The following is a 12,430-nucleotide window of genomic DNA, read 5'->3' as shown; positions in this document are numbered from 1 at the left end:
AAAGAAATGACATACATAGCAGAGAAGTAAACAAAACAGGCAAAAGAAATGGAGATTGGAGAAATAGAAAAAGTATGAAAAAAGTAACACAAATAATGGACCACATCGGAAGGCTAATTTACACTGGACTAGAAATGATCGATCATTTTTAACCACACATTCATTATTAATATACTGTTCCAAAAGTCAAGCTGACTCTAGATAGATTGAGAAACAACAATTCCCTGTTACTTTTTCTTTTCGATTCAAATAAAATGTATGATTAAATTAGGCCAATAATAATAAAGTAAAAAAGTCTTAGTTGGAAGAATATTTATGTCAACTTTAGGGATATCGTGCACTTGTCATTATAAAATGAACACGTTTCTGGCTATAGTAGTAGTATGACAATGTATATTGGTTCAGTATCATTAGCTAAAACTATATATCATTAACGAAAAGTGACACACGACAACTTACCTTATATAAAAAATTAAAATTTTAATTCCAAATCACATGTAATTAGGCAATCTTCCTAATTAATTAACTACAAATCTCATTTGGATTTGGCATATTCTCCGGACAATACCTTTATGGTTTCTCGCATAATTTTAACTTCTCCCCAACTAATTTTGGCTTTAACTTTAACAGGAAGAGCACAAATTATGGCTTTGTATCGATGTCCCACTCCCTTTTTCTTGTCTTTTCATCTTTTTGCCTTTTTACGTAAAGAATTCAAAGTTTATAGATGAATAAGCCGATTCAACCCAAAATTGGCCAATTTACTGATTCTTTTACTCATCTTAAGGGGCTCTTAAACTTTTTTAAAATTTTATACATAATTCTGAATTTATCATTTGACAAATGTCCTAAACATAACAAGAATCACGTCCTTTTACGTGTAGGGGTGTCGATGAGCTAAGTCGGCTTGACCCTTAGATACACAAGTCGAGCTCGAGTTCAACTCATGTCCACAAACTAAGTTTGATTCGTTATTTTTGACTTATGGGATGATGATTAATTAACTTGTATTTTTAAAAAAAATTAATAAAATAAATTCAAAAGCGAATCGAACCATACAAGAATATGAGTGTTTACCACTATTAGTACAAGATAGAGATCTAACTAAAAAAAATTAAAAACAACTTATATTGTTTATTTTTATTTATTTGTTTATTTTGTTGGAGAGAAAATACCAAATAAAGTGGCTCATCTTTTTCACCGTTTTCTTTCAGTTACCACTGACACACACATATTTATCATCAGATCTCCATTCATTCTTTTCGATTTATTCAGAAGTCACGTCATGGCAACCTCTGTCGTTGGATCAACCGCCGATAGCCTGTCAAAACTCCATATCGGCGGCGGTAATGATTGGGCCTTCACCGCTCCCAACCTCCTCAAGAACCTCTCTCTCCTCTCCCCTGAACTGGTGCGTACAAACGATATCTGTATGCTAACACACAATTGAATTACTGTTTTTGAACATACAATAAAATGTGTATGCATAGGTGGAGCTGGCGAAGATGCTTCTGGAAATGGGCCAGAGCCATCTGTTCGAACATTGGCCCGACCCTGGCGTCGATGATGACGAGAAGCGCAATCTTCTCAATCAGGCGAGTTTTCGGAATTCATCTTTTTTATTCATTTTCAGTTATTTTATGAATTTTGATGGTAAAGTTGCAAACACTTGTACATTGGAACAGATGGAGTTTTTAAAGTTAAGATCTTGTTTTGGTTTTGGATTTGTGTTCTTTATTTTGCTTTTATGCACAGATCATATTGCGAGATTCAAAGTCCCCTACATTTTTTCTTCTGTTAAATATGAATGACTGAACTTGAACTTGATCGAGATTGTTACATGAATGCACTTGTCTTTAAGCATGTTTGTGTATCTTAGGATAAATTTGTATCCCTCTAGCTGTGAATTTTCTCTTGATATAATTTTTTTGACTTTTCCACATGGTGCTTCTCTCTCTTTCTTTTATTTTTATTTTTATTTTTTGGTGCAACAGATCTTGGTGGGAGACTAAAATGTGATATGAATAAATTGCTTAAAATTATTCTAATATATAAAAATCAATCTTTTCTGTCTAAATTGTAAATTGGATTTTACTGATGAAGCTGCCCTTTTCTGGTTCTAATACAGAAAAAAATATTTCCCTTATCTCTTTCTTCCCCACGATTAGTTTGGCATCCATAATTTGAACTGAACTGCTGTCCCTAGTATTTCCATCACGAAGTAAAGCATGTACAGAAAAGCTGATGTCCCAGGGCAAGTTATTGGTTGAGTAAATTTTTTTGTCAAATGTCTTACTGTTCCATTTCTGTTAGGTGGCTCGACTTAACTCAAGTTATCCAGGGGGACTGGCGTCGTACATCAAAACTGCTAGGGAACTATTGGCAGATTCAAAGGCTGGGAAGAATCCATATGATGGCTTTATGCCCTCTGTAAGTTGGCCTTTGTACTTTGCAATTTGCAAACGGTATATACGATCGTGTTCTTTTTTATATTTTTAAAATACAACTAGAGTACTTGCAATTTGCTAACAGTTTATGTGGTCATGTTCTTGTTTATATTCTTAAAATACAACTAGAGTACTTGGCAAGTTAATAGGATTTTTTTGCTAACAGTTTCCACTGTGCAAGATTGTGGATTCTTCTTTTCTAATGTATTCTATAATTTGACATTGTGAACCCCATGTTAAATGGCTAAGGAAGATGATAGTTATTATTATAATTAGTATGGGCAAGTATAAGTGTTCAGTGGAATAGTTGAATTTCAAACTGTGTGAATGAAACTAATGAATAATTTAATAATCCACGAATATCATGCCAAAATGGGAGTTTTATTTTGAAGAAGTGGACAATGATATGCCATAGAAGGTAAGTTATTGACTGTTAGTTTCTTGTGGTAACCACTTTACACTCTTACTTCTATTCTAGAGAAGGTTTCTCCTCAGCTTACTGTGCTAGAAACATTTTGAGTTCTTTTAATTTAGCCATATGTGGTTCATATTCAATGCAAAAAATATGCACTTACAATTCATATATTGATGTTTGAGAGTCGGACAGTTCAGTCTTCTAGATTTCAAAGTAGTGTGTGCTGACTTCTGTTTGAAAGATTTTTTCATCTGCTCTACTTACCTTATTCTTGTGTCCCGTAGTAATCGTTATTGATACTTTGATAACGAAGCACCTGTTAAGCATGAAATGTTCTAGTGTTGATTTGGCATCTTAAGGAGAGCTGATTTCTCCACAATCATTACCTACAGAAACACATTCGCCTATTCATGTTATGCTCACTGCATCTTCTTCATGAAATTTTGATCTTGGTTGACTTCAGAGCATCTTTCTTCATATGAGCACTTAGATTTCTAGAAGAAAGTTTCTTAACTATTGATTTACCTGACTGCCTTCTTTGATCATGTAACATGCCGCGTCATTTATTCTGCAAAGATGTGATGTCCATTTTATATTGGTTGCTTTTTCACATCTTCACAATTGCTTTCTTCTCTGTATGCTGTAAAACCATGGTTTGAGTCTTAAATGATATAAGTACAACAATTCAACAGGTTCCATCTGGGGAGATTCTGACTTTTGGCGACAATGCCTTTATTCACTATGAAGATGCTGGTGTCAAGGAGGCACGGAAGGCTGCATTCATCCTCGTTGCTGGGGGCCTTGGGGAACGTCTTGGCTACAACCACATCTTCACAATTGCTTTCTTCTCTGTATGCTGTAAAACCATGGTTTGAGTCTTAAATGATATAAGTACAACAATTCAACAGGTTCCATCTGGGGAGATTCTGACTTTTGGCGACAATGCCTTTATTCAATATGAAGATGCTGGTGTCAAGGAGGCACGGAAGGCTGCATTCATCCTCGTTGCTGGGGGCCTTGGGGAACGTCTTGGCTACAACGGTATAAAGGTAGGAACAATCACTTGCATGGTCAGATAATTTATTCTATATGGAAAATATGATCTGTCCGGCGATTATGTTTTCCAAGTCTTTGTTTTTGATCTAGAATTTAAGTACTTTAGCAATTATAGGCTAGTTATTGCTGTAAAATGGCATGAATGCTTTTCTGAGTGTAGTATGCCTGACAAATGACAATCCACTTAACTAAAAATCAAGCAACGATGTTAGTGCTTGTCATGAAATGAGTCAGCTGCAATCCCTTGACTGAGATCCTCATCCTTTGCAGGTGGCTCTACCTTCAGAGACAACTTCAGGAACATGCTTCTTACAGCACTACATTGAATCTATTCTAGCCTTACAAGAAACTAGCTGCAGGCTAGCCCAAGGTTTGTTTACCAAGCTTTTTAATTTTGTAGAGCAACTTGGATTGCATAAACTGTCATTGACAACAATGTTATTTCAAATACGATATTACTGTTGCTGTACATGCATTTTAGTTTGCTTCCATGTGTATAAATTTCTGACATTTTGTGTTTGCTGCATATTCAGTCATGCCTTTTTAACCTGCGAGTAGTTTAGGAAAATTTAGAAAATAGTTCCATGTGAGGGATGAAATGTTCATCGCCTTGGTATGTTTACAGTTTGGGCTCTGTGTAAGTCGGTTTGTTAATCAATAATATCTGAATGTAGTTTTATTGCATAATTATTTCTTTAAATGAGAATAGTGAATAATGCTTAAGGAGAGATTATCATCTTTTTAGTCCCAGTGGATACTTTTCTGTCTCTGAGTTCTTTCTGGGTTAGCAGTTTTTGTGGTACGCATTGGAGTTCTACTAATATGAGTAGCATGTTTATTGAGACAAATTATGATGCTGTCAGCCTTAGTCAACATTACCATTACCATTATGATGCTGTCAGCCTTAATCAACAATATAACGTGAATGGTTCTAATCTTTTGCCCATCCTTTTGACTCATATCTGAAGTGGCTGATTAAACTTGGTTCCGAGTTGTATAACTGATAGGTGAGTGTCTCTGTAGATAGCATGTGGTATCTTCACTATGTCATGCCATGAGATTTGTTCTTGGCAAAAACTTTATAACCTAGATTTCTTTAAAAAATATTTTCCAAAAGATGAATAAAAATTTGCATTAATAAATTATGGTTCTTGTTCGTCAACTAATTATCTTTGTTTTGTCAATTAAGGTGATGGCCCGACAGAGGTTCCACTGGCTATAATGACATCAGATGACACTCATTCACGTACTGTGGAACTTCTAGAATCAAATGCTTATTTTGGGATGAAACCCACACAAGTAAAATTGTTAAAGCAGGTCAGTGCATGATCATGCCTACAACATTTCGTGAAATTTCCAGATGGATTAGAATGGGGTTATAAAGTTGCCTTTGTCTTTATTTCAGGAAAAAGTTGCTTGTTTAGATGATAATGATGCCAGGTTGGCTGTAGATCCACGTAACAAATATAGTATTCAGGTAGGTATTTATTCTGATATTATTAGTGGAATGAATGTGCAGATACTTAGATGGTGAATGGTAACCTATGTCAACCATTTTATCTTTGAAAACTAAATTCTCTTTTTCCTTTTTGCTCCATATACGCTCTTCCATAGACAAAACCTCATGGCCATGGTGATGTTCATTCACTTCTTTATTCTTCGGGAGTTCTTAAAGAATGGTACGTATTGCACCTAAATCATGCTGCTCTAACTTATATCTCGTTCAACTTAGTTTTTTTCCTAATTTATTGATTTGTAAGGATGCTACAAAAAAAAAATTTCACGCTTGGTTCAATCTCAGTGGAGCTAGTACATATTTTTCCAATCAAATAGATCTACTATAACTAGGCAGATTCCTTTAGTTCTGAATCGGAAACCTATAGCTCAATTCGCAGTTGTAGCATCATTTCTGATTAATATGTCTCTCTAGTTCAATTCGGATATCAGTATTTAGGGTTTATTTTGTTTTTATCCAACACATAAGCAATCAGCTCTCTGAAGCTTTTTTCTCCCTATATTGTCTGATTTTAATTGAACCGTACTTGTCACTTCCAGGCATGATGCTGGTCGGAGATGGGTTTTGTTTTTCCAAGATACTAATGGTCTTCTATTCAAGGTTTAGTTGAAGTCGACATCTGGCTGTGTTATTTTATCTGTAATCAATATGTTTGGCCTACAAGTCGACATTTTAATCTTCTTGTTATATTGCAGGCTATTCCTTCAGCATTGGGGGTCAGTGCCACCAAGGGGTACCATGTTAATTCTCTTGCTGTTCCACGGAAAGCTAAGGAAGCTATTGGAGGCATTACAAAGCTTAGTCACCAAGATGGTATGTATTTATTTTATATGTAGATATAATACGGCATTTGATCATCTGTCAGAATATGTTCATCAATTTGAGTTGTGAAAGTTTATTACCAGTGGCTTGGTGCTTTGTTGAGTTATTTCAGTTCGCCAAGGATTTCATCTCCAATTCGAATCATTTTTCCATGTAGCTTCATTTTTCAAATATTAATGAATTATGCCAATTCTCTAAATTTTTGTCACATGAGATGTGTGTCATTCATAGTTCTTTTAAAGGAAAAATAAAAGGACTAGCTCAATAATTAAGTGTGTGAATTTTATCTGCAGTTTTTGCTTCTGCTTTATATTTGCTAATTTCCTTAAAAGAGACTCTGGATGATTAGAAAGCTGAAAAAAATGGCTAGAGAGTGGGGTATAACGTTGACCAGACCATGTGCTATTATATATAACTAAAGTTACTTGCGTTTGTACTGTATATGCACTTTTCCTCATTATATGGCTTTATGAAAACCTAGATGTAAAGCTTGGTTGTCCAGATCTTGTTCTGTTGTCTAGGTTGTCAGCATTTGATATTGTAGAATCATTTTTATGCTTCTCTAATATGATTGTTGAATCATGTTACAATATCTAAATATGAAAATATGATCATTTGCTGAAATTCCAAATCTCAGCATGCATATAGTTCATGCATGAGCCAGGATTTGCAGAAGAAGAAAAAGAATGCTCACTAGGATCCGTGATATATCTAACTCTTGATTCACAAAAGTTTTTTTTATTATTATTATTTATTTTATTTTTGAAAAAGGAAGATAAACCACACATTTGGGGAAGACGCACTTTATGAAGCTTAATGCATCCAGTGTCTGTTATTCAACAGATATGTGTTGGGACAATCAAACATTGCACACTCAAATAGCTTCTCCTCCACCGGAAATGCAAAATATAGTGTTCGATATTGGAGGCAACATGTACACATTTTGTGCCTGTGTTAGAATAACAGGCGATCTGTTACTGGCGTGTCTTAAATGTTTCCTTCATAAAAGTTTCTGTATGTTGTTAACAAGCTTCACATTCATATCTGTGGCACTTTGAAGCAGTACTCCCTGCAGATATTCAGTGTGGCCTGCAGTTTATATTGTTATATATAGTCTTTTGAAATATAAATTTTTGTGTCAGGGAGGACAATGGTGATTAATGTGGAATACAATCAACTTGATCCATTGCTTAGAGCTAGTGGCTTTCCCGATGGTGATGTCAACTCCGAAACGGGATATTCTCCTTTCCCTGGAAACATAAACCAAGTATATGTTCTGCCAGTAACTCATTTTAGCATATGTTTCTTAATTTTCCAAATACGGATATTATTCAAAAAACGTGTTCTTTTCATGTTCCATTTGGTATATGGCACTTTTTCAGACACTGTAACTGGTGGTGGTTGCCATAATGAGCATGTTATCTAAATGCTTTGTGTTCTTTTCTTTTCTTTTCTTTTCTTTTCTTTCCAATAAGTCTATAGTTTTAGCAATATACCAATATCATTATCTCAAAGTTATACAGATAACAATGTTACATCTTAATTTTGTCCTCTCTTTTATGTGCTTCTCACCATAGCTTTCGACCTCTTTCTGATCATTATGCTTTCCCAAGTTATGCACTTCATCTGAGCTTTGATTCTAAAACTGAAGTGTGAGTTTGAATTTTATTTTGCATGCCTTCATTTCATGTTAGAAGTACTTCCAATTGGTATATATGATGGTAGACTATGTATGTAGATGGTTAATGTACTATTTAAAACAGTCTGTTCTTGATAATATAGAACATTAAAGAACCTTTCTTCAACTGCCAGAACCCTGAGACATATAGAGATCTTATGAGATAGGTTTTTATTATGATGATGGCATTCTTTTGTCGGAAAACCAAATTTTTTACTTTTTGCAAAAATTCAGCAATTGTTCAGGCTTGATATACTGTGCCCGTATTTTGCAGCTCATTTTTGAAATTGGCCCTTATTTGGAAGAACTCACAAAGACAGGAGGTGCCATAAAGGAGTTTGTTAACCCCAAGTATGCCCTTTCTCCCTTGGTCTTGAATAGAGAAATGCAATTCTGGTGCTCTGAAGTGCCCTCCTCGCAATTATTGTTGTGATTGAAAGAGAAGAAACTGCATTTATACGGCTGGTGAACGTTGAAAATATCAAATTTGTTTGATTACTCATGAACAATATGGTTTTAGCAAATTTATTCTATCACTCATGCACTATTATATCTTACTTTAAAAAAGTAAAAAAGAAATATCATTATTTGCATAATGCATTGGCCATTATTTCTCCCAAATTCTCGTTAACTGAGCATTTGGTGGTTTCACTTGGATCATCTATATTCTCTCTGTGAATGCAGATACAAAGATTCAACTAAAACTGCATTTAAGTCCTCTACACGGCTCGAATGTATGATGCAAGATTATCCAAAAACACTTCCTCCTTCAGCTAGAGTTGGATTTACTGTAAGTTGAAGCTATGGCATTTAAAAATTATCTCAGCACTTCTTCTTTATATTGGCTTCTTAGATTGCACATAAGCTCCTCTATTTTCAATCTGACAACTTTTGTTCAATCACTCAGGTGATGGATGCGTGGGTTGCTTATGCACCTGTAAAGAACAATCCTGAAGATGCAGCTAAGGTATTAGGAGTACTTCAGTTAAAGATGAAATTGTATTTTAACTGGAGAGAGAGGGAGGGAGGCAGCCTTTTATATTTTCTTGATTAATATTTCTTGATCTCTTGATTAATGTTTCATGTTTTGCTCATTTTACACTTTTGATTATCACAGAGGGAGGCGGGAGGCTTTCAGATTTTCTTGATTAATATTTCTTGAACTCTGATTATGCTTCTTGATATTTGCATTATATACTTTTGATTTTCTTCATTTTTTAGATCTCATGATACTTCTATTTGAATATGCTAAAGGTGCCCAAAGGTAATCCATATCACAGTGCTACTTCTGGAGAAATGGCCATATATAAGGCGAACAGCCTCATCCTGAGAAAGGTATGTCACTCGTCCTCGAATACTCTAGCAAAGATGTAACATCATCTATTTTAGCATTTCCTGTTTTTCTCTCATCAATGAAGTACTAATACAAAACCTGATTCATAAATATATATTTTAGCTTTTTAACAATAACTTGTATTCTGTATGGAGAATCAGTGTGGAGAAAAGGTTAGGAAAAGAAATCCATTTCCAATTACTAAGAATGAGAATATATAGAGATGCTAACTACTGAGATGTACATATAAGTGCTCAATTTGCTCACCAGGCTTTTGACATTTTTTTGACATCTTAATTTCGCTTTCTTTTACCAATTCTGTACATCATAAAAAAAAAAAAAAAAATGATATTAGATGCATAGAAAGTTGGTTGAATTCAGACATCTGTCTATTTTATCTAACAAAGACAAATTGTTCATAGTTAGGATGAGTATTGATGGAAGTGGACTCGGTTTTCCCAACCAATATCTGTCATAGTTTAGCATGCCTACATGATATTCCAATTTAACATTTTGTCTTCCCTGAGTTTGAAATCGGTTGATGCTGTAATTTTCGTCCGTCATATGGACCTTTGTCAATCTGAATGAACCAGGTTTATAGGTTGCATTGTTAAATGAGAACATATTTATGCTGAAGATGAAGACATCTTCATGCCTGGTGTGCTTAGAAGATTTAGAAGATGAAGAAAGATGTTATAGGTTAGAAACGTGATCTAGATAGATATTCAAGCTTTTGTGCCACTATTGGCTTTGGCCACTTGCCATATTCATTAGTAAATTGATCAACACTTAATTGTCATTGAATTAAATGATTGTCACAAAATCTGGTTTTAGAAGAACCGGCGCAGACTGGACGGGAGGATGATGAAGATTTTTGCATTTTTTCCTGCCTTGTATTGTCCACAGCCAAACACGACCCTTTAGTTATCAATTTCTGTGGCTGAGTAGATTGGGGATGCATTAGATGGTTGACCACTGAGATCTTTGAAACTGTATGACTGCAGTTTCTTCATCGGAATCACCATAAATTTTGTCTAACTTCTAATCCATTATGTTCGGTCACAGGCTGGTGTTAAGATAGATGATCCAATCCTTCAAGTGTTCAACGGACAGGAGGTGGAAGTTTGGCCTCGTATTGTATGGAAGCCAAAATGGGGGCTCACATTTTCTGATGTCAGAAACAAAGTCCATGGTGACTGCTCCGTTACAGAAAGATCTACCATGGTCATAAAGGCCCCAAATTGCCACCTTGTGGATCTATCCTTGGATGGAGCTCTTATCATCAATGCTGCTGACGGTACAGAGGTAAGCTGAATATATTAGACCATGGTTAAATACTTAAATATGTTGCTTAAAAAAGGTAAAGTCACTTTTTAAGTAACATTTTGTTTCCAGAGATATGATGACCCTTTTTTTTTTTTTTTTTTTAATTTTGGNTAAGGTATATTTAATAGGAGAGAATTATAAACAAGAAAAAGAAACAATAAGAAACAAGAGAGAAATATTAAATTATGGTGATTGACTTAGAAGGGCTCTACATTTATACGATCTTCTTTACATTGTCTACATTTATTCTTGCCATGTCAGCAAGGCATAATTCTAGCAATAATGTTGCACAGTGCTGGTGCTGTATGGGTCTTTTTTTTCTATCTATCCAATAAAATAATGACATGCGTCCGCCTGTAACAAAAACCCTGTCACTAACCCTGTTCACGTAGCAGGGTTGTAATTCTAGACATGAGGAAGAGAAATTTTTGTATACATTGTCTATTTTAACGTATTGTAGCAATTTTTTTAGTGCAATCTACATGACTAATGGAGATGTTCTTAGTTTACTGACAAAATTAGCAGCATATTTCTAATTTTCATTCATTAAAAATTTTTAAATGTAAAACTTACTTGTTGGGTAAAAAATTCGAGCTTAGACCAAAGATTCTGAGAGTGTCAAACTGAAAGTAGTGTATATTCCATCTAGTAAAGTTTTTTCAATAGGTTCTCAACTTCGCGATTTCATGTCAAATCCTGGTATCAATAAACTTTAAATGGTCAACTATATAGTTCTCGACTTATATTAAAGAATTTATATGTTATACAATTACAATCTATTTAGTTCTGTATTCCAAAACATACCATTAGATCACTAATAGTCCATTAAGAGGTGTCTTTACCCACTTTTCTGGTTAATTCATGATGATAATTTGGAAAAACTAAGATTGATAATTTTTCATAACGTCTTAAATTTTGCAGGTTGAAGTGGCAGGTCCGGTACAAAACAAGGGATGGACTATTGAAAGTGTTGACTATAAAGATACTTCAGTAGCTGAAGAATTGAGGATAAGAGGTTTCAAAATAAACAAGATTGAGCAGTTGGTGAAGCCCTAAGGTCTAAATTCACCTGAGAGTTTGGTTTGTATTTTTCTTTTTCACATTAAATTCAATCGATTTTTGAATCTCCTTGTAAGAAAAAGTTTTCTACACCATCCTTAGCTTTTGGAGAGTTTATTGAGGGAAATGGTGATATTTTTCATGTCGAATAAAAATATTTTCCCTTGATTTTCTCACTGGAAAAAAGAAATGAAACTGTGATCGTCAATAGATAATTTCCCTTTAAGTTAAAATTTAAGTGAATGTTAGTCCAAATTAAATGTCTTTCTTTGGGGGTTGGAGCAATAATTGAATAGAATTGATTACACTACAGTCTACAATACAAATATAAATTCACAGAGGCGAATTTTTATTTTATTTTTTATTTTTTTATGCGTTGATAAACCTATATCTTTTACTCCTTGCGATAATAGTAACCAATGACAATCAAAATATGAATTAAGAGAAAGAAAGAGGCTTTGATCCCTTCTCATTGAGAAGGTGGGAGAGAAACGTTATTTAACTTTTTATCCTGCACTCCATATTCACTTTTGGAAGGGAGAGACTCTTCTCTTCGAAGGTCCTCAACCTTTTACGAGTTTGACAATTATGTTTTCAATACTCCACATGAATGGTATCTATACATGACGAAAATATCTATTTAGACATTAAAATTTCCAAGATGACATGCACGTGATGCGTTATTGAAATGGTAAAATTTTTCAAATTGCATGGAAATTTAATGTCTAAATAGTCACCATTTTTTCTTTTTTCTTTTTTTTGGGGTGGGTGGGGGGGG

At 34.4% G+C, this 12,430-nt stretch overlaps 1 protein-coding gene across 1 annotated transcript; it reads left to right on the top strand.

The window, feature by feature from the left end:
- The first annotated feature begins 1,196 nt into the window (after positions 1-1,196).
- LOC111397495 (UDP-sugar pyrophosphorylase-like) lies at positions 1,197-11,885 on the top strand. Its single transcript, XM_023024454.1, has 17 exons — positions 1,197-1,411; positions 1,491-1,595; positions 2,314-2,430; positions 3,771-3,911; positions 4,189-4,288; positions 5,108-5,235; positions 5,324-5,395; positions 5,533-5,597; positions 5,974-6,034; positions 6,130-6,247; positions 7,399-7,523; positions 8,209-8,285; positions 8,619-8,724; positions 8,842-8,901; positions 9,189-9,269; positions 10,333-10,572; positions 11,515-11,885. Exons 1-17 carry the CDS (start codon positions 1,286-1,288, stop codon positions 11,647-11,649), a joined length of 1,857 nt encoding a protein of 618 aa, XP_022880222.1. The 5' UTR covers positions 1,197-1,285; the 3' UTR covers positions 11,650-11,885.
- The last annotated feature ends 545 nt before the right edge of the window (positions 11,886-12,430 follow it).

Source organism: Olea europaea, chromosome 7, assembly GCF_002742605.1.
Source record: "Olea europaea var. sylvestris chromosome 7, O_europaea_v1, whole genome shotgun sequence".
Taxonomy (NCBI): Eukaryota; Viridiplantae; Streptophyta; class Magnoliopsida; order Lamiales; family Oleaceae; genus Olea; species Olea europaea.
The sequence above is the reverse complement of the archived record's forward strand: the minus strand, read 5'-3'. Positions and strand labels throughout refer to the sequence as shown.

Excerpts from the sequence above, each read along its gene's own strand:
- LOC111397495 (XM_023024454.1), top strand. The coding sequence starts at position 1,286 with ATGGCAACCTCTGTCGTTGGATCAACCGCCGATAGCCTGTCAAAACTC. Across the intron at positions 1,596-2,313 it reads AGCGCAATCTTCTCAATCAG|GTGGCTCGACTTAACTCAAG; the intron begins GCGAGTTTTCGG and ends CATTTCTGTTAG. Across the intron at positions 5,236-5,323 it reads AAGTAAAATTGTTAAAGCAG|GAAAAAGTTGCTTGTTTAGA; the intron begins GTCAGTGCATGA and ends TCTTTATTTCAG.